This window comes from Neofelis nebulosa, chromosome 7 (assembly GCF_028018385.1).
Source record: "Neofelis nebulosa isolate mNeoNeb1 chromosome 7, mNeoNeb1.pri, whole genome shotgun sequence".
Lineage (NCBI taxonomy): Eukaryota > Metazoa > Chordata > Mammalia > Carnivora > Felidae > Neofelis > Neofelis nebulosa.
Window position 1 is genome coordinate 99,241,236 of NC_080788.1, and position 22,722 is coordinate 99,263,957.

Genomic DNA, 22,722 nt, shown 5'->3' on the forward strand with positions numbered 1-22,722 from the left:
ATGACCTGAGCCGAAGTCGGACGCTTAACCGACTGAGCCACGCAGGCTTCCCAAAAGGTATGTGGATTTTAAATGAATATATTGCCATATATTGTTTTTATAATATATGAATTTATACTCTCACAAACCTTGGATGTGAAATCTGTATCTGTCAAGTTCTACTATAGGTACAAATTTGTATTCTGTCTTTAAAATATCTTTCTCCATGCTATACGTTACTTTAAACGGCCACATAATAGTCTATATAATCATTCTCCCTTATTGCTAGACATTAAGAACGCCACACGTAGTCTTTTCATTATTTAAGGTTATTTTTTTCAAATGGATTCTAGGGCTGGAAATTAACTAGGTCTAAGGGTATGAACATAAGCATTTAAGGCCAGGGGCTCTGGGGTGGTTCAGTCAGTTGGGCGTCCGACTTTGGCTCAGGTCATAATCTCGTGGTCTGTGGATTTGAGCCCCATGTTGGGCTCTATGCTGACAGCTCAGAGCCTGGAGCCTGCTTCGGATTCTGTGTCTCATTCTCTCTCTGCCCCTCCCCCACTGTGCTCTCTCTCTCTCTCTCTCGCTCTCTCTCTCTCTCTCTCTCTCAAAAATAAATACATGTTAAAAAAAAAAAAAAAAGGCCATTTAAGGCTATCAACACATACTGTCAAAATAGTCCAAAAGCATCATACCATTATGTTGTCACTGTGAATATGAGTGCTCATTTTCACTGCACCCTGTGGCATACCATATGTGGAAATGCACTTTAATAATTTATGACACCTTTCACTTACTATGTTAGATTCATATGTACATTTTCATACTTAGCATTAAAAATAAGGAAGGGGCATATCATAAAACAGGAACGTAAAATTATACCAATTTGCTGGATTAAATAAATCACATTATAAGAGGAAAGAGGAAAAAAGGGAAAGGAAAAGAAGAATGTAGGGAATATAGTCTTCAAAGGAATACTTTTAGATATGACATATAGAGGATGAGAAAAATAATAGAATGGGGGAGAGGGGTACAGAAGGAAAATCACAAACAGAAAGGAAGAAGTAAAAAAGGATTTTCTACAGCAGAAGTCTCAAATATTTTGTGACAAGAAGTTCATATTTTCCTCATCTCTCATGGTAAATAGTGTAAGGAGGGGTTTGGCAAAGAGTGAACAGACATTTTAACTCCCCCCATATAATTTACCTCTCCCCCAAACGCAAACGCATTTGGAGAAATGGGAACAGGTCAGCCAAAAGCCTCATACCATAACTACCCTCTCCTCTTTCTTGCCCTTGAACAAAAGAATTGTCTGTTAGTGTCAGGTCTTGTCCCAGTTCCTAAGATCTTTCAGCATTTCAGTCCTCCCATGGGTTATAGAAAATTATGTGCATATAGATTTAGGCTGTCCACTGCTCAACTTTTCACATGCCAGCAAGATTCCAGTACAGAAAACATGGCCAGAAGTTATAAAATAAGTAGTAATAATTGACCTCTTGGGAATCTTGTTCAGTGGGTTTTAAATGTGTATTAGAAGACAAATTCCATGATAATGATGCATTATATTTGTAATTTGTAATTATACTTTGGAGGAACTCTCATATTCATTAATTAATTCTATTAAAGACACAGCTCAGTAAAGTTGGAGAACTTGCCCAAGGCTATGCCTGCTGGCCAGGGGCAAGAGAAGGAGTTAGAACCTAGTAACTATATTGTGATGTCAAGGTTTCACTGCTTCTTTCAATAGATGAGAACTTTTTAAATCCAACAGGTACGAGAGGAATGTATTAATTTCATAGTATTTAATAGACTTCAGGGGTGACTTTTGTTGAAAATAAATGAATCATATTTTAAATTATTTCCTATAATAATTTCCAATATAAGAGATTGTGAATTCTTACATATCTGAAAGTCTTAAATAATTTGAGACTTGAATTTGATCCAAGGAAAAATATTATTAATTATTTTAAATAATCTGGAAAAAGCCTTCCAAAATGTTTAGAATCCATCTTAGAGGATTGGGAAAAATATCAACTGACAAGACTCAACTAATTCTTCTTGTAAGGCTACTGCATTATAATCTGGCAAACATAATCCACTTTCATCCCTGCATGTTGATACATTTCCTGGTTTTCCCTCTTTCCACATCTAAGTGATAATTTTTTAAATTTCACTGGAATCTTATAGAAAACAGAAAAAATCTATGGACACATAGTGAAAGTTTACACAGTGGAAAGAAGATTTAAGTATAAGAGACATAGATGGCACAAGAAAGTAACATATATGTACACTCACAAAAAATTGCAGTTGAACCATTCAAAGTTCTAAAATTCAAGTAAGGAATGAAATGTTTAACTCATGTGACAGTGATAGATGCTGACATATCTCCAGCAACAAAACATTGTCAGGGTATTCATTACTCCAGTTTTTCAAGCAAAACAGGCATTAGGGCAATGCACTCTGCCAGTCACTAGAAACCAAAAGAAAATATGAGCCCATACTTCACAATTACAGACTCTCAAACGAGTGCCAACAGCATGAAAAGATCTAATATGCTTCTCTGTGAGTGTGAAACAATTAATTCCGATTTTAATCAGATTAACCAGAAGCAAAGGACTTGGTCTCTTACTTAAAAACACTGTCCTCATTTTGGTACATTCTCTTTCCCCTGCCCTTCTCCACATTAGCCTAGTTCATTTAGATTTCTCCTTCATGAAGCAATTTAGGTATCACCTCCTCCAGGAAGTCTTGCCTGATATCCCAAGGCTGGATGAAGTATGCTCTCTTCTTAGCTGTGGGCATGATGCTATAAAGAACTGTGCCATAGGCAGATGCTCTAAAAAGTTGTTGAATGGACAATTAAGACTGTAGGAAGATTATTACTCTCTTTACTTAAAAAATAAGGATAAAATATTAAAATCCTCCACACCTAGACAGTGCTACGAAACTGACAATATACTGCTTTAAATGATCTTTTATGTTGATTCATTTTCAATTTTTATTATGATGCATTAAATGAAGTATTTTGGAGAAAAATTTTATTTGTAAAAAAGTACTACAAAGTAATATTTTGTTTTAAAAAAGTCAATTATAAAATGGCAGTCCCTCTCCTCCCCATTTCATCCCCCTGAGGTAACTACTGTTAACAGTTTAGCGTATATCCTTCATGACTTTTAATTAGGTTGATTCTCAAGAACACATATACTGACAGTTTAGTAGTTTCTTACAAAGCTAAACATAGTCTTTCCATATGATCCAGCAATCTCCACTTCTGACATTTACTCAATTAAGTTAAAAACTTAATCCACACAAAAATCTGTACAAGAATGTTTACAGCAGGTTTTATTCATAATTGCCCAAACTGGAAGCAATTTAGATGTCCTTCAACAGATAATAATAAATTATGGTACATTCATACAATGGAATATCATTTAGTGATAAAAAAATGAGCCATCAAGCCATGAAAAGATATGAACCTTAAATGTATACTGCTAAATGAAAGAAGCCAGTCTAATACCATATGATTCCAACTACATGACATTCTGGAAAAGATAAACTAATAATACAGGGATCAACGTCAAGATAAAACTATAGAGAGAAAAAAGAACAATGGTTTCCAGGGGCTAGAGCAGAGAGTGAGGAACAGGTAAAGCACAGGGAGTTTTTAGGGTGGTGAAACTATTCCATGTGAAGCTGTAATGGTAGATACAGGTCATTATGTATCTATCAAAGCCCATAAAACTACAACACAGCAAGTGAATCTTAATGTAAAGTATGGACTATAATAATAGTATATCAACACCGGTTCAATAATTATAATAAATGTACCACACTGATGTAAGATGCTAATAAAAGGAGAAACTGTGTGGGTACGTGGGTAGCTGGGAGTAGATGAAAGTCTACATACTATCTGTTCAGTTATCTCTAAATCTGAAACTGTAGTAAAAATTAAGTCTATTAGTTACTTTTTAAAGAATACATATAAAACTGTCTTTTTAAGTATATACTTTCAGACACATTTAGGAGTCAATTTTTATGATTAAAATCAACATAAATATGTTGTTTCAATTTAATAAAACCAAAATAAAGACACAAGGATAAAGAACACCTTGTTTTGTGTTTTTTTCGTTTTTTAGAGATTCTGAGGCGCTCAGAAAGAATCAGCTCTTTGGAAGATATGAACTGCAGAACCAAATAAAATAAAGATGGTGTTTTAAAATTCAGCTATACAATGCAGAAGCCAAAATATACGCAGTGACAGAAGTAAAGAGTAAAGAAAAAATAGATACTAAAACTCCCACTTATAGGATAAATACTTAAACGCCAGTCTCCACTTTGAAGACATCTGTTCTCTCCAAATGAAGAACTGATGGGCAAATTTTTGTACTCTGTAATTTTCCAGCTGGATTTTTAAAACAGAGAGCAGTACCAGGCTCTTTTATAATAAAAGGCAAAGAGGCTTTCAGGAAAAAAAAAAAAAAAAAAAAGATCTAAACAGAGACTTACAGATTGAATTTACTAAAGAGATCTTTCAGAAGTTTAACTATATAATTTCGCACTATAATCCAGAAGAGTCATACATAATACTGGTTTTTGAAATCCAACATTTCCCTCCAACAAGTTAAATGTGATATTCTCAAGTATTTTTGTTTTCAACTTTAATACACAAGAATGTGAAGATCCTGCGTTATGTTTATAAAAGGAAGTAACGGAAGTACCATGGTACCGCTACAAAAAGGACCTAAATATATTTCTGATTCCTGTTTATTTTAGTAGGTTATTGATATTTGCTATGTTCAGTCTTAGAAGTATACTAATCACCCAGAACTCTAATATTACTATAGCTTATCTATTATTTAACTCTTAATTAGGAATTGAAATTACTGGGTGGGAAAAGATAAACTAATAATAAATGGGATTAATATCATGATAAAATCCATGAAAGAACGCTTCCTGTTAAATTAAGTTTCTATTCTCATTGCCAATGCATTTCCCTTTAACCTCTTAATCAGCATTTCCAAGTCAATTTACTACCAGTGAAGTATTTTAACGCAAACTCTCCTGTCTTGGATTTTTTAATTCATAGTAAAAGTTACCCTGAGATTTCCATTTGCACAAAGGGGGGGGGGGGAAGTAAAGATGCTGAACTTCCTAATTCAGCCATTTCTATTTCAACAACACCATGCAGCTGCCAGTTTTATCAGCTATGAACTTCTTCATATGCTGTGAAATTTAAGGTGACTAAAAATAAAGGAAAAGTCTTGTGTCTAGACATTTTACCTACAAGTTTTCAAGGAAGAATAGGAAGATATGACTTAATAATGAACATTACACCTCCGTAATCATTAAGTTAGAAGAGAATTTTTTTTAATTAAGTCAAAAAATGAAACATAAGTAATGACAGTCACCATGAACATTCAGCTCTTACATGCAACTTTACTGTTCTTCATATTAGACCCCTCATCCTATCTCCAATTAACTTCCTTCCAGCATATATTAAGGCCACAAAACTTTTCTGTAAGGCCAATTGGGAGCACCAGTTTTAAACATGCCCCCTTCCTCCAAAAATATTCTTTAACAGAACAGAAAATCCAGACATCTCAAAATTTAACAAGCTATCTCTAGTGACCAGTGATTATTCCTCAGAATCAGGATTAAACATCTTAGATTTAAGAATATGAACTATGGGGAGCCTGGGTGGTTCAGTCGGTTGGGCATCCAACTTCAGCTCAGGTCATGAGCTCATGGCTCATGAGTTGGGCTCTGTGCTGACATCTCAGAGCCTGCTTTGGATTCTGTCTCCCTCTCTCTCTCTCTGCTTCTCCCCTGCTTGTGCTCTCTGTCTCTGTCTCTCTCTCTCTCTCTCAAATGGAAATAAATAAACATTAAAAAAAAAGAATATGAACTATGATACAAAAGTAGCAACACAGCATCTATAAGGTTTAAAGAATACAAAGTCCTGGTTTATCCACAAAAGAAGTAAACAATTATGTCATAGTCTATAAAACCTTTATACCTAAATCTTTATGGAACATTGTTTTTGACTGGTTCAATTCATTGAACAAATACTACTGAATACCTACTATGTGCCAAGTACTGTTGATACTGGAGATTTAGTGAAAGAAAACAGTTCCAGGCACCTGGGTGGCTCAGTGGGTTTAGCATCCAACTCCTGATTTCAGCTCACACCATTGTTTGTGGGATGCAACCCCACATCAGGCTCTGAGCTGACAGCACAGAGCCTGCTTGGGATTCTCTCTCTCTCTCTCTCTCTCTCTCTCTCTCTCTCTCTCTCTCTCTGTGTGTCTCTCTGCCCCACCCCTGCTCGTGTGCATGTGCGTGCACATGTGCATGGGTGTGCATGCTCTCTCTCTCTCTCAAAATAAATGAACATTAAAAAAGAAAAACAAAAACAGTTCCTGCCTTCCAAGACTTTTATCAGTTGGAGAGAGATGAAAGTAAAGAGTACCATACAGTGTGAGAAATGCTCTCAAAGGTGATACAAGACAGCACAGCGGGGGTTCTGAGCCCACTCAAAGCTGGCTGGAGAAAGCTTCCAAGAGAAAGGAAGTATAAGCTGAGACCTGGTAAGAAATATTGGGGTTAGGGGGAGCACGGTATGATGGTGGTGGTGGTCATAAGTGATTATGGAAGAATTCCAGGCAATGGTGTAAAGACAGGAGAAAACATGGGCATCTAGAAGAAGTAAAAATATCTTGTGTTAAGGGAACCTAAGAGGGAATGGTAAGACATAAGATTCCTCTGAAGCTTAGGACAGACTGTTTCACTCACTATTCTCTTGTAGCTACCATCTACTACTTTCTTGGTCACCCCTTCCTTGTTCATTTAAGATTTTGTAGCCCCTGGTTCACAGTCTTCCTCTCTACCCCTTCTCTTGCCTCCAAGAGAAGTCTTAGAGACTTCAACATCAGATTTACTTCCTGACTTTTCATTGACCTCCTAACTGCATCTTGATTTCAAATACTATACATCCTGATGATGACCTATCCTTTCAGCCCACTAGTCCTTCTGTTCTTATCAAAGAATTCCCTAGGGCTACCAGGCACCAATTACATCTTAATTCCCCACACTCTCCCTAAACTGTCAGGGTTCCATGGCCTATCATTCCACTGACACTCTCTTACAAATATCCTTAATTTCCTTCCCATCTTCCCCTCTGTCACAGTAGCCTGGCAAAATCCAGGCATCAGATTAAACCCAATCATCCACTAATTCCATACTGGTTTTGAATAGCTAAATGTTGTTGGGGGAAAAAAATTTACAAAATCAAGTCAGCTGGTCTTGTTTTCAAATCGTAACACAGATCTCAAACTACAACTTCTCTAGTAGGTTTGATTTTCCACTCTTCATAAGGACTATTTTACTCCTCTTTCTTCAAACCTTCAATAATGCCTCAGCCTCTTTATTACTCCCTCTTCTCTTACCTATCCTGAGTGATGATGGAATTTCACCTTTTCTTTATCTAAATTCTCCTATGTAGTCTATGGCTTTAACAACCATCTCTAGGACAAATCTCTCCTTACTCAGCTCCAGACTCCTAAACCCATGGAAATCTGCCAAGCATCTCAACCTTAACATGTCTAACACAGAACACTTGGTTATCCCTGCTCCATAAACCCATTCATCCCTATATCTTCCCAATCTAAATAAAATGAACCGCATCCACTCAGTTCCTTAAATCCAAAACCCAAGGTCCTTCTTCATTTCTTTCCTTCACATTCTTCACATCTGATATATCAGCAAATCCTGATGGCTTAAAAATATAAATCAAATCCATCCACTTCCTTTTACCTCCTCTGCTATACTCTAGTCCAAGCTTGTCTCCTTTAGAAACTGGTAAATTATTTAATGTGAAATGCAAAGAAACAGCAAGCCTAGGATAACCCCTACTTTCTGGAATGCACAACTGAGCAGACAGTGTGCTCCCATTCACTAAAATGACAAACATAGGAAGATGAACACGTCTTATGGGGGGAGACAGGAAGGCAGTGAAGGGGCATAGATGAAGGGCTCATATTTGAACATATTTAAATTTTAGGTTCCAATAGAAACCTATCAACTAGTGAGAATGTGTAAGCCACTTAATAGATACCTCCTGAAGCACAAGAGCTAACCTGGATTTGAGCCAGATTTGGGCATCATCGGCATTACTGAGTCCAAGCAGTTAGATGAGATTACTTAGGAAGAAAATGGAGAATAAGAAAAAAATAAAGTCAAGAATAGAATGCTAAAAAATTACCCACATTAAGGGATAGTGAAAACAGACAAAACTACAACTAAAACCACTCCAGAGATACTATTCTATTAGAAGCTCAGTTTGGAGAAACTCCTAGAAATCATCAATTCAACTTCTCTCTGAAAAACAATTCTCTTCTACTTAGTCTAAATACAGAAATCATTTGGTCAATGTGATATTCATTTTTAAGATAATTTTAGTTGTATGAAGGCTTTTTTATGATAAGCAAAGTCTACTTTCCTATAGTTTCTCCTCAGTGGTCCCAGTTTTGGTCTGTGAGAGAACACTGATTTAGTACATTTTTCCTGCTGTGACAAATTTCACATATCTAAATTACTAATTTATTCAGTAAATATTGAGTCCCTATGGCAGTCAGGGGCTAGGTTCTAATTTTAACCCTCCTCAGGAAAAAAAATATATATATAAAAGCTCCCTTCTAACTACAAACATCCAACCCCTTCAAAATGCAACATACAGATTCATCACCCTTCCCATCATTCCAGATACTATGTACTTTGACTAAGTGCTCAGAGTTTGATATCCAACAAAAATGACAGCAGTTGTAACATTAGATTCATAGCATTAAAGAAGATTTTTTTGAATTTCTATAAACTTACGATACTTTTAGAATTTAAAAATAAATGTTGAAAATGTTATATTCAAAATAGAATGCAATACTTTATCCTTTGACAAGAGCAAAGTAAAGTGCTTCATTTTATTTCTATCATAAATCCTTTCAGGAAAAAAGGGAGGTTATAAATACTAGATATATTATACACTATGTAAGTTGTTATATAAATTTCAAGGAAACTGGTTCCGATAAGACTATCAAATTTATGGGAACAAAATATAATAAGGGTAGATCCACTTATAGCCTAAACTCCACATGAAAATTTAAAATAAAGATTAGTCATTCATTATTTTAATATTTTTCTCAGTGAGGGGTACCCAGGTGGTTCAGTTGGTTAAGCGTCCAACTTTGGCTCAGGACATGATCTTGAGATTCTTGAGTTCAAGCCCCCGTGTCGGGCTCTGTGCTGAGAGCTCAAAGCCTGGAGCCTGCTTCAGATTCTGTGTCTCCCTCTCTGTATGCTCCTCCCCCACTCGTGCTCTCTCTCTCTCTCTCTCTCTCAAAAATAAACATTAAACAATTAAAAAATTTTTTTTCACTGAGCACCTCTCATGCATCAGGTACTTTAGATAGGCAGGTAATATTGCTGGATCAAGAGCAAAGAATTACAAAGATTTACCTGCCCTGTTTGAGTTTCAATGGGACAGATTTTAGATAGCACCTAAAAAGGAACTGACTGCTTCTAAACATAGTATGTCCTTACTGTCTAAGTAAGTTAAATGACTATTTGTCAAGGATAGGTTATGGGACACAAGCACTGTGGGAGAAGTTTCTGCCAACTCACCAACTCCTTAATTTTTGTGGAGTAAGTATTTCCAAGCTGCCTTCCACACACAGTTATACAGGTCTAGACAGGTGCTCCTGCTGCCATAGAAAGAGACTGTATTGCAGGGTTTCCCTGAAGACATATTACCAGCAGACAGATTCAGAGCCTGAGGCCTTCCTGTTTAGGTCACTCCAAATCTGGCCACATGGCTTAGATCTCAGGACACACTAAAGACTTAGCCTGTCAGGACACTTGTCTGTGAAAACTGTTTTCCTAACCCTTTCTTAGAACAGACTGATTTTATTAAAAGGAGACTTTCATCCAAAAGATTACCTAAATTGAATTAATTATCTGCAAGTCCTAATGGCAAAGAAAAAAAAGGGCTTGTGTCAAGATTACAAGAGGTAGGGAATCACTGTTGGTGGGTGCAATGTTTTTGCGGAATAACTGGTCGAAACTCACTAAAACTTCAAAAAGCTTAGAAAATTTAATTCTAGAAATTTACTTAAAGAAACAATATTCTTTTTTTTTTTTTTAAACGTTTTTATTTATTCTTGAGACAGAGAGAGACAGAGCATGAACGGGGGAGGGTCACAGAGAGAGGGAGACACAGAATCTGAGGCAGGCTACAGGCTCTGAGCTGTTAGCATAGAGCCTGATGCGGTGCGCGAACTCATGAACCCCGAGATCATGACCTGAGCCAAAGTATGATGCTTTACGCACTGAGCCACCCAGGCGCCCGAATGTTTATTTTTGAGAGAGAGCACGTGCGTGCAAGGGAGACACAGAGAGAGAAGGAGACAGAGAATCTGTAGCAGACCCTGCAGAGAGCCGATGTGGGACTCAAACTCACAAACTGTGAGTTCATGACCTGAGCCGAAACCAAGTGTCGGACGCTTAACCAACTAAGCCACCCAGGTGCCCCTGCGATATATTATTAAATGAAAAAAACTGAATTATCATACATATATATACACACACACACTATATATATATAATGTATATTGCATGTGATTCTGTGTTTTTATATACTATGATTTATGTATATACCATTAATGTTAGCTTTTAAAAGTCTACAAAAATATCTACAGCAATGTTTATCTTTTGGTAAAGAAGATAGAGGTAATTTTTCATTTCTTCCTATATCATAGTTTTCTAAAAATGGGTATGTTGCTTAAAATGTATTTTAAAAATAAAAGGTAGGAAAGAAGGCTATTTCTGCCAAGGCAAGGAAGAGAGAGGCACAATAGGAAGGAAGGCAAATCCTTCCTACCCTTGGATCTATGCTACTGCAGAAATAATAATAGGAAATTATTCCTGGAAAAAAAACTGCTAAGAGACCCAAGCATCTCCATCATCTAATACAATTAGTAGCTGAAAAACTTAAAATGTAAAAGTTGTTAATAATTTACTGAGGGGCACCTGGGTGGCTCAGTTAAGTGGCTGACTCTTGATTTCGGCTCAGGTCATGATCTCACAGTTCAGTTTGTGAGTTTGAGCCCCACATCCCGCTCTATGCTGACAATGAAGAGCCGACTTGGGATTCTCTCTCTCTCCCTCTCTCTGTCCCTCCCCTGCTTGCACATGTGCATGCATGCACGCACTCTCTCTCTCTCAAATAAAGAAATAAACTTAAATAATTTATTGAAAGTTACATCTGTTAAAATAATTTAAGACATGCTTACATTGGATTCTCCCTGATACTGGTAAGGACTAAAAAAGTGGGGCAGGACAGCACAGGACACCTAAAAAAGGAGGTACATGTGTGTGCGAAATAACACACCGGTTCACAAGACAACACTAAAAGTCACATCCTTCTCAGGCAGTCCTGTTTACCTTAAATTAGAGGCACACAGAAGTAACTAGCTAATGCTATCTGCCTGAAATAATTAGTGTTTTGTTTATTTTAATTTATAATAGCATTATATAATACAGTCTATTGGACTCAGTTAACCTAGATAACAATAACCATGAGTCTAAAGTTCAGACAAAATGAGGGCAAGAAAAGGCACAGTAAGAAGAGTGTCCCAACAACCAAAAAAAGGACAGACTTTCTTTTTAGTTATTTACATTGTAGGGTGGCTGTGAGCCGAGTCGTCTTCATAGTAAAGACAAATCAACCCTGGGTTCCGATTTGGAAAATATGATGGTAAGAGTAACGACCAGGAGGGGTAACCAGGAAAAAGTGTCTCTTAAAACTGGTGCCGAGAACTGAAGCTTACACGTACATTCAAATCCATCCAAAAAATCCCTTATCTCTAAGCAGAGGAGTGAGGCCACGAAGTCTCATCTGACCATAATTTGTACAGAGCTTATTATGTGGTAGGCAATGTGTTAAGAGCTGTGTGTGCAGCAATGAATTTAAAGGTACAGTGCCGAGGCAGCTTCGTATAGTAGAAACAACAGAGATTATAGAGTCAGAAGAGCTAGATTCAAATCCTCAGAATTCCGCTTACTAACAGTAAGATATAGGACAAATAGTAAGATTTTTCTTGGGTAAACTAGAGATGATAACATACCTGTCCCTACTTCATAGGATTATTTTTAAAAACAAATAATATACTGATTATGGGAGAGCTAAACAAACATTAGTCACTCTTAGTCATTTTAATCTGATTTCGTTTTTGTAAAAATGTTGGAAGGTAGGGGCCAGTATGATTCATGGGCCCAAACACCTCCAAGGATAGATCAGGTTATCCGCCTGGCTTCCCAATTCATCTTCTCAAAATCTGAGTGGGAGATGATGACATTTAACAGAAATAGAGATGTTTGACCTAAATTCATCTTGCCCTTTACAGAGACTTACCTACACTAACTTAAACAGTACTTCACATAACTGGAGAGCACTAGCCTTCTAATAACACTCAAATGTACAAATAGTCCAATACAGCCAAGTGAAAGTGCCTGCTCCAATTTATCTCAACTTGGACTAAGTTCTCAAATTGACAACAAAGCCCTGAAAATACATGTTTTCACTTGTTAATAAGCTTCATGTTTCTCTTCCTGTGTATTTGGTATGAAACCACAATTTAAACCTGAGAAGTGAAACTTTTGTAAATTTTGAAAGCAAAACTAGAAAAGAAATCTAAGTCAATCTGCAGTCTATCCCATTTTATCAACAACACTGGAAATGATGGATAAAGTGAAAATGGTAAACCTATGTAATAAAAATAACAAGAACACTAAAATGTATTATAAGCCTAAGGTGAAGGCTATATCCACAGGTCAATTCTGGAAACAGAATTTATATACCTGCACCAGTGATGGCATTGTTTTATGTCTATCTTCACCAAGATGAAAGTATTTTAAAGACTTCTTTTATAGTTCTCAAAACATTTCTATGAAGACAGAAAAGAGTTTTTAAATAATTTGTCTTCAGCCATGATCCAGAGCATCACATCTACTGTCAGAACCATATTCTTTTTTTTTAGGTAGTCATAAAATAAGCCTACTTCTGCACAGTAAGAAAAACAAATACTAAATACGATTTAACCAGATGATTTATAAAATAGTAAACATCCATAACAGTATACTTCACCTTAATAACACATTTTATTTTCACATAACCTTACAAAATATTTAATTGTTATTGAACTTGATTTAATTAAAATCACAATGATCTGTACTCTTGCACCAGCCAATAAGATGGTATGATGGCAATGCCATGTCTTAGTTCTAATTCCTGACCCTTAAGTTTACAATTTAGCAGTATAGATAGGGTCAGGTGATTCAGTAAGACAGAAATATTTAAGACTTCCTCTGATTACACAGAGGACCTGGCTAAGTCCTCATTTGCTTCAAGTCTTTGCTCAAATCTAACCTTTTCAATGAAGTGGACCCTGAAGATCCTCTTAGAATTCCCCAACCTGACCCCTCCATACCATCCTGGCAATCCTGATCCCCCTTAACCTGCTCATCTTTTCCTTCTTTCCATATCGTTAATCACCTGCTAACATATTACATAATTTTTATCATGTTTATTGTCTCTCTCTCCTACTAGAGTCTAAGTTCCATAAGAGCAAGAATCTTGGTCTTCCTCTTCACAGACCCCAAGGCCTCAAAACAGTATCTGGCACATAAGAGGCCCTCACTAAATACTGGTTAAATGTTAAATACACCTTTCCACCCTGTCATCACCTTGCTCCATCCCAGCTCCCCATTGATCAATGTGCCTCAGCCTAACCGTACTCATAGGAAAACAAACAGAGCTGGAAATCTATGGAGGCTCTACTTTAGAGCAGAAGAGGGAGAGAAAAAAAGGGGGAGGGTAGAAGAAAGGGAGGGAAGGAGACTTTAAAAGTATTCCCCGTCTATGTCCCTGATAACCCCATCCTAAGTTTTTGCCCTTAATCTTTCTAAATTTTCAATACCTCCCAAATTCTTTGTCTTGATTTTATTCCCTGTGGAATTCTGTCTCAAAATTCAGCAACACTCCTGGTCACTTGGGTGATAAAACAATCTTGAAGAATAATAACTGAAAAGCTATAATCATTCTCAATGGGAGAAAAAAAACAGAAGCAGTGGAAGAAACTGCTGGAAGAAGCAGTGGAAGAAGTCTGTCTCATTTCTTTTTCCTTTCATAGCTAAGCTGCTTCAAGGAGGGTTCTACATTCCCTTAACTTCCTTACTTACCATTCATGCCTCAAATTTTACTTTTTAAAAAATTAATTTTAATTTTAATTCAAATATAGCCAACACACAGCATTACATTAGTTTCAGGTGTACAGCATAGTGATTCAACAACTCTGTAAGTTATGCTATGCTCACAAATATAGCTATTGTCACCATATAACACTTTACAATACCATGGACCATGTTCTCTATGTTGTACCTTTCATTCCTATGATGTATTCATTCCATAACTGGAAGCCTGTACCTCCCACTTCCCTTTACCCATTTTCCCCATCCCCTTCCCCCACTCCCCCCTCCCCTCTGGCAACCACCAGTTGTTCTCTGTTTTTATGGGTCTGTTTCTGCTTTTTTAATTTGTTTGTTCGTTTTTCAGATTCCACATATAAGTGAAATCATATGGTATTTGTCTTTCTCTGTCTGACTTACTTCACTTAGCATAATATCCTCTAAGTCCATCCATGTCATCGCAAATGTTAAGATTTCATCCTTTTTATGGCTGAGTAATATTCCACTTATATACAGGTATGATATATATACACACACACACACATATATATATGTGTATATATATATATATATATATATACATACGTGTGTGTGTGTGTATATATAGTCTATCACATCATACTTACCAATTTATCTATCGATGGACACTTGGGATACTTCCATATCTTGGCTACTGTAAATAATGCTGCAATAAACACAGGTGTGGATATATTTTTTTGAATTAGTGTTTTCCTTTTCTTTGCATAAATACCCAGTAGAGGAATTACTGGGTCATATGGCATTTCTATTTTTAATTTTTTGAGGAATCTCCATACTGTTTTATACAGTGGCTGTATCAATTTACATTCTCACCAACAAGTTCCTTTTTCTCCACATCCTTGCCAACATTTGTTATTTCTGTTCTTTTTTTGATATCAGCCATTCTGACTGATGTAAGGTGATACCTCACTGTACTTTTGATTTGCATTTCCCTGACGATTACTGATACTGAATCTTTTGTTCTTAATCAGTCCTTTCGATTCCTTACTTACACGACCACTATGTTGCTCACTCCTTCAAAACATATTGAACACATACTATCTGGGAGGGACTGTGCTAGGGCTAGCTGATTCAACAGTAGATGCAAGATCCCTGTTCTCATGCAGTCTGAATAGAGCAGGAGATTGACAGCAACAATGATATGTGATGAATGATGAGTAAGAGGGTAAGAAATCATTCAGCAAATAAACATGACCTTATTTAAGGGACAGAAAAGGCCTCCCTGAAAATGCAGTTTTTAAAAACAAATTTAAAGAGAAGATAGGTGAAAAAGAAGAAGCGGCAAAGTATTCTAAGAAAAGGAAATACTATCTGCAAAAACCTGAAGGACAGACAGTAGAGTGCATATAAGGAACTGAATGAAATTCAGTATGGTTAAAATGTCAGGATAGGCAAGGTCTTAAAGTGTATGATATTCTAAGGCTTTACTCCATAGACAAAGAGAAGGAGGAATGACACAAACTTCAGATTTATATTTTTTGAAGATCAATATATTTTCCTTATTGCAGTCAGAGCAAAGGGCAACAAGAATAGATGCAGGAGATGACAGAGATCTTGATTTCTATGAAATTCTTGATTTCTTTTTTTTTTCTTAATGTTTATTTGTGAGAGAGAGAGGGAGAGAACATGAGCAGGGGAGAGAGGGAGACAGGATACAAAGTGGGCTCTGTGCCGAGAGTGGACAGCCTGATGCGGGGCTTGAACTCACCAACTGTGATAATATGACCGAGCTGAGGTTGGACACTTAACTGACTGAGCCACCCAGGCGCCCCAAAACTCTTGATTTCTATGAAAAGTTTCTCTTTTGTTTGCTCTTTGTTTCTTCTCAGACACCTTCAATGTCATTTTCTTCTGCCACCTCTCTTAAGACTACAGCATTTCCTCAACTCTCCTATAAACTCTCTTGGGTGACCTCACCTATACTTCACAGGTACCACCCCATAAAGTGATGATGACTCCCAAACCTGTATCCCCAGTTCATCTCTCAAGTCCAGAGCTGCACTGTGCTACCATCTGTCAGGCATATCCACCTATCTATGTCATATGTTGAAAACCACACACAAGATCCAAACCCACAAATTTGGTATTTTCTAATTCTGTTGATGGCAGCAATATAGTCACCCAAATGAGAATTTTAAATGCCACTGATTACTTGTCCTTTCCCCAACTAATCACCAGGTAATTTTGATCATCTTCTAAATATGACTCATCCATCCCTTCCTTTTATCTCCAGTTCCAATGCCTAAATTTAGGCTTATATGAACTCTCATTTGGATAATTCAGTGACTGGTCTTTATACTTCCAGTAACTTTATCTAATCTATCCACTACACTGTGAGAGATTCCCTTCTACAGTGTTTTCTCAATTTATAGGAAGAAGTCCAGATTCTTTGACATAGGTCCATTATCTGGTCCTTTTCTGCCCCAAAATAGCCTGTGTTCTCCATCTATGACATCTCTGCCAGATTTGGTCACTCCAAATCCCTCAAAATTCATCGTGGCTTCTCAAGATACCAGGTGTTTGCACACACTATTCCCAGAGCCTGAAATATCTTTCCCATCTTGTCCACCTGAAAATCACCCTGCATTCTTTTAAAATCCAGTTAATGTCCTTTCTTCCGTTAATCCTCCCTGGTTCACGTCATACTTCTCTCTCCTCTCCTCCATTCCCCTACCCCCAGTAAAAACAGAGTTGGGTATTTCTTTGACTTCACTTCTCTATTGCACTTACCACATTATAACTGTTTATATGTCTGTTTTCCCAACTAAATTACATGTTCCTTGTTGACAGTGTACTTTCTCTTTCTTGTGTTTGGATCCCCATCCCCTAACATCCAATTGGCATACAACAAATATTTCCAGAATAAATGAATCTATATACAATGGGATCCTGGAATATGTTTCAAAGTGCCTCATGCCTTTTCAAAATTGTGACTTCTGGCTTAAGGGAGAGAAAAGGAGGGCATATATAAAAGAGGGATTCACCACAGTGGACCCAGTTCACCCAGGACCCAGAAGAACCCATGGAAGTGATAAAACTACATGATAAAGATTTCCACACAAATTATACATTATTCATAATTGCAAAAAAATTATTTTAATTGAAAACAAAAATGAATCTTAGAAAGATTCACTAAATGGGTGTTTGTTCAACAGACCCTTTAAAAATAGATCCTTCAAAACTGGTAGTTTTGGATAATATTTAATTACCAGGGAAAATACTAGCCATCCCAATTCAAGCAGAAAAAAGAGATACATTGCAGTCCTAATTTTATATAAATCATTTTTAGAAACATATTGGTTTAAAAATATCAGGAAAGGGGTCCCTAGGGGGCTCAGTCAAGCATCTGACTCTTGGTTTCAGCTCAGGTCATGATCTCACTAGAGACTGAGCCCCACATCAGGTTCTGCACTGACAGCATGGAACCGGCTTGGGATTCTTTCTCTCCCTCTCTCTTTGCCCCTCCCCAGCGCAAGCTCTCTCTCTCAAAATAAATAAATAAACTTAAAAAAACTAAACAAACAAAAACAGGAAAAAAGCCAAAATAAACTATGTTGAATTATTAACAGCATTATCTCTGGGTAATTTTCTATAACTAATGTCATTCAATAATTTATTGAGCATCCATCTGTTATCACACAGTGATGAACAAGAGACATCTATTCCTGCCCTCCTGCAGCTAAACATGTCATACTTGTATAATCAATCAGAAAAAGCAATGCAGGTTAGAAAAATACATGGGCTCTAAATTTATATCCCACAAAAGATAAAAAAAAAAAAAAAAAGATTTCTAGACCTTCTCTGGAATGAAGGTTGGGAACAATTTCAATACAGAAATTTCGATAAAGACCACCACAATGGCTTGTACTGTTAACTACGAACTGTATCATGATGCTGTACTCTCTAGATCACTTGACATGTCTAGATCTTCTGTGGACAGAAGATAGTGAACACACTGTTATCTCCAGACCTCTTCCTGCTGGCAGATTTAAATATTAACATTAATTACAAATAAAATTTGCCCAGCTTAAATTTAATCTTTATCCATCTTCCACCACATTTCCTTTCTCTTTTGTGTTTCTTCCCCCTGCACCATTTCCTGCTCTTGCCCTATTTATCTAAAAGAATACTTATCCTTTCAACCAGGGAATCGCCAGATTGAGCTCTCCCCTACTGGAGATTCTCAGCAAAGACAGGAGCTTCAGAGGAGATCCGTGTTTTCGAAGAATATATATATATAATTCACAAAGATTCTCAAAGGTGTAGTCCTAAAGTTCCTGCTTCCTAAGATACCTGCTTTTCCTGGCAAGAATAAAATCCTGCTCCAGATGGTTGCTGGAGCTGTAATATTTATGAAGAAAAGTACAAATAATACCTGACTACAACAGCAACTAATGTACCTTCATTACTCTTCACTGTTACTATTTTACTAACTTATATCACTGACTGAAAATACTTCTAAAACTTTCAAGGATTTTCAGTTCATCAGAAACAGAGTGATAAACAGCAAAATTGCTCTGAGCTCCAAAACTTCAGCACTACATCCCAAATGTTACATGTTTTTAGGAATATTAAGGAGTAAATACAAACTGACAAAATCCTGTAGGATTCAGAGAGCTGAAAAAGGATATGCTATGAAATATTCTTTCAGAAATATTTTTCCTAGAGAACTCAAATAATTGAAATTTGTACTAAAAATACATGGCAGGATATCATAATAGGAATTACAGAGAAACACAGAGTATTAAGTGCTAATTTAATGTTGTGATGTTGAAAGAATATGCCCAGACAACGAGGTGATAGAATTACTGATAGTTATTCATTCATTCATTCATTTATTCATTCATTCAATCTTCAAATTTTTAGAAGCACTTACTCTATGCCAGCCAGACATAATTCCAGGTGCTGTTAGAAATAGAGCAGTGAACAAAACACATAAAACTCCTGCCCTCATTGAGTACATTAGTGGATTGAAACAGATAATAAACAAGAAAAAAATAAGTAAAAGATGTTACATGATAATTAAGTACAAGAAAAAAAAAGTAGGAAAAAAAGATGCAGGGTGTAAAAGCAAGGGGGGAAGGGAGCAAGCTGTGGCTGTCTGAGGAAAACATTCTGAGCAGAGAAAATAGGAAGAACACATAAAGACCCAAAGGTAGGAAGATGCTTATTATGCATGTTTAAGGAAGAGCAAACAGGCCAGTGTGGCTAGAACAGAATGAAGAGGGGAAAGAGTAACAGATGAGGGGGGAGAGATAAGCAGGAAGGGCTGGGGATTCCTGGAGGAGCCTTTGAGTAAGGTTTTTGTGGACAGGTAAGATAGCAACAGGTGAAAGCGGGGGAGGGTGTTGGGAGGTGATTCCAGGTAATCAGAACAAAGGGAAACGAAAGACAAGGAACCAGGATTTTGAGCACGTTTAGCAATCAAAGGCTGCCCAAGCATGGATGAGTATAAGTGTGAGGGAGCATGAATGTGGGGAGGGAAGGAGATGGGGTGGGGCGAAGGGGGGTGAAGATGATATATGATAAATATTCAGTCACTGATCCTCTGTTTAGGAGCTATGGAAGAGAGACACAGGGCAGGGAGGCACCAGGCTAAAGGACAAGCATTAGCTTTCCTTTTAATATAACCCTTTGCTTTTCCTGCAAGAATAAAATCCTGCTCCAGACAGTTGCTTTAGTTATTACACTTATAAAGAAAAAAGGTGGGGATCTTGAGATTTTTGTGGAGAAAACACTTTAAATTTTATTGTAGTAGAGAAAAAATATACAAGAACTGGAATTTAGATATTTCGTTAATATGAACTAAATTCAACTGATCTCATAGTGAATCATAAAATGAAAATGACTAAAAAGTGGGACTGAGAAAGCAAGAAGGAATTTCAATTTTTCAAGAGCATTCCACAAAATGGCTAACCCATAGCTAAACAATGAAGAGTTAATTACCTCTAATTCTACATAAAGAAGAGGATTCTGTTATAATTATCCATTTTGAATTCAAAGGTATTCACAGAGCAAGAATTGGGACTTTCCTCACAGTTCAATACCCCATACCTAGAACAGCACCTAGTATAGAAAATTCAAATGCCCTTTTAATGAATAAAAAGCCTACCCATCACAGTCCATTTCAGTAAAATGACATATACCATTTTGAATTGTTATTAATAGATTCATCATATACCATCATGAATTATTATTAATAGAATATTAAACAAAAGCAGAAAAGGAGAGAAAAAAAAAAAGGATGTTTTCTTTCCATTTTACCATCCATGCAAAACAACGACAAACCCCAGAGGAATCTACCAGTAAATCACCCATATGACACAGGCTATTTCAACTATATGCAGAGGTGTTGTCTGGAACAATGGGATAAATATCATGATTAAATCCAATAAACAAAGCTGTTACAAAATCAAAGGAAATTTCCCTCAATATATCCATATGAATTGCATTAACACTCCCTTTTTGGAAGAGAAAACAAAAAGCATATAAGAATGTGAAACGATGTCTTTCCTTTTAATCCTTCAAGAACTCAGTGTATTTAGGGAATTCAGCTTGCTTCTCTATGACTTTTCTTTAATCTCAAATTAAGAGTACCTTACCGTCCTGCCTGTTTCAACTAATGCAAGAGTACAATTAAAAAGACAACAGCTCTTATCCCCTCTTGGTCGGGGATGTTATAAATCCCTGAGAGAGGAACTGCTAAAGTAGAAGAATAAACAAACAAACAAACAAACAAACAAAAAAAACATCAACCAAATACAAATGATGAAACATCTAGCAGAAAAAGCAGAATTCTACATAGGATAATGTTTGCACACACGTCATTTTGCTCAGCATTAGACTACTTACAGTTAAACCAGACAGACCCCCTTTCACATGACTTTTTAAATCAAGCTCATCCATTTAAAAGTTTTCTTTAAATGCAAATGCCTAATGTCAATATGCTTTCCCATCGACTGTCTTTCAGGAAGCATTTTTCTTTGCTAAGACTAGCATCCTCAACTGCAACTCTATATTCGAACTCCCCTCAACAACACAAACTAAAAAAGCTTTTATACTACAAAAAAAAAAAAAAAAAAAAGGTACGACAGTGGGTTTTGAAAAGGTGTGTGGTTAGTTCTGCATGTTGTGAGCGATCAGAGCAAGCTATGACTAAAAGGCGCTCAGAACTGAGTAAAAAAGGAACCCCGACCCCTTCATCTCCAAGATGCAACAATAAAGGCATCCTCCCTACGCCTCCTACTTCGCTAGAAAGTAGCCGTACTCCCGGGAGCCAGCCGACCGCAGGAAAGGAGCCCGCCGCCGGGCCGGGCCGGGCCTGCCTCACCTTATAGACGTCTCCGTAGGTGCCGCTGCCGACCCTCTGAACGAGCTCGTAGTCCTGCTGCGGGTTCCGCCTCAGGATGTCCGCGACAGGCCGCAGCGGGGCCTCCATCTTCGCTCAGGGCCCGCGCCCCGCCGGTTCTGCCCGCGGCGCCCGGATCGATTCCCGCTAACGAGAACGAGCGGCGCCGCTTCCCAACATGGAGCCTCTGCCCGCAGCTCCGCCTGCACCAGGGACAAGCAAAGGCTACAACCCCGAGCGGCCCAGCCCCTTCCCTTCCGCCCCGCCGCGGGCCGCGGAGAAGCGGGCCTGGAAGGGTCCGCGGCGTCCCCGCAGTCCCGTTCCGGCCGCGGCCCTTCCCCCTCCCGGCCGCCCGCGAACCGCTGGGGCCTGGGGCTGGCTCGGCACCCGAGGGGGGCGGCCCCGCTCTTTGTTGAGCGCCGACCCGGGACCTACTTCCTCGCCGGCGTCCGCGTCCTGCTTCCCGGCGTCCGCCTGCCGCTCCAGGTCTTGCGCCGCCGCCTCCCGCCGCACCGCACGTCCTCTCGCAGGCGGCGGAGGCGCGTACCGCCGCCGCCGCCGCCGCCGCCGCACCACGTCTCCCACCCGGGGCTGCGTCACCGGGTGAAACGTTCCTGGCCAGCGTGGGTCGGCGCCCAGCGGCCCGCCCGAGCGCTCCGGCCGCGGGACCAGAGTGCCGCCCTGAGGCCTGGTCGGGACACGACACCCTCCGGGCCGGGCCACCGCGCCCCCCAGCACCCCCTACGGCCGGCCGCGTCCTTTCGGGGCCCAGCCTCTCCTACCCACTCTGAGATTAGGACCCCCCCCCCCCCCACCACGCTCACCCCGTGAGCCGACCGGCCTCTGCTAAACCGCCCCCAGATCCGTCAGGTAAACTTGGAGGGTGACGGGTAGAGGGAGAAGGGTGGGCATGAGGGCAGCCTTTCCAGTTCAGCACGGGAAAGGTACCGAGGGCACTGGGCCAGAAGTTACCTGGCAGTGGGGCGCCAGGGAAGGAGGTGGGGGAGTGCCGGCTTAACTAAACCGCGGCACACCCGACTGCACCTTCCTGTTTTGCAAAC

At 38.5% G+C, this 22,722-nt stretch overlaps 1 protein-coding gene across 6 annotated transcripts in view; it reads right to left on the reverse strand.

Moving 5' to 3' along the window:
- Window positions 1-22,228, reverse strand: part of MAP4K5 (mitogen-activated protein kinase kinase kinase kinase 5) — a 110,981-nt gene extending 88,753 nt beyond the window's left edge. For 3 of the 6 annotated variants that reach the window (XM_058739013.1, XM_058739011.1, XM_058739015.1), the window contains exon 1: window positions 14,901-15,071. In XM_058739013.1, coding sequence (XP_058594996.1) covers window positions 14,901-15,056 — 156 coding nt within the window. In that variant the 5' untranslated portion in view covers window positions 15,057-15,071. Of the gene's footprint in view, window positions 1-14,900; window positions 15,072-21,643; window positions 21,865-22,096 lie in introns of those variants that run through there. The other 3 variants (XM_058739014.1, XM_058739012.1, XM_058739016.1) reach the window with 2 other exon arrangements.
- Between the last annotated feature and the right edge of the window lie 494 nt (window positions 22,229-22,722).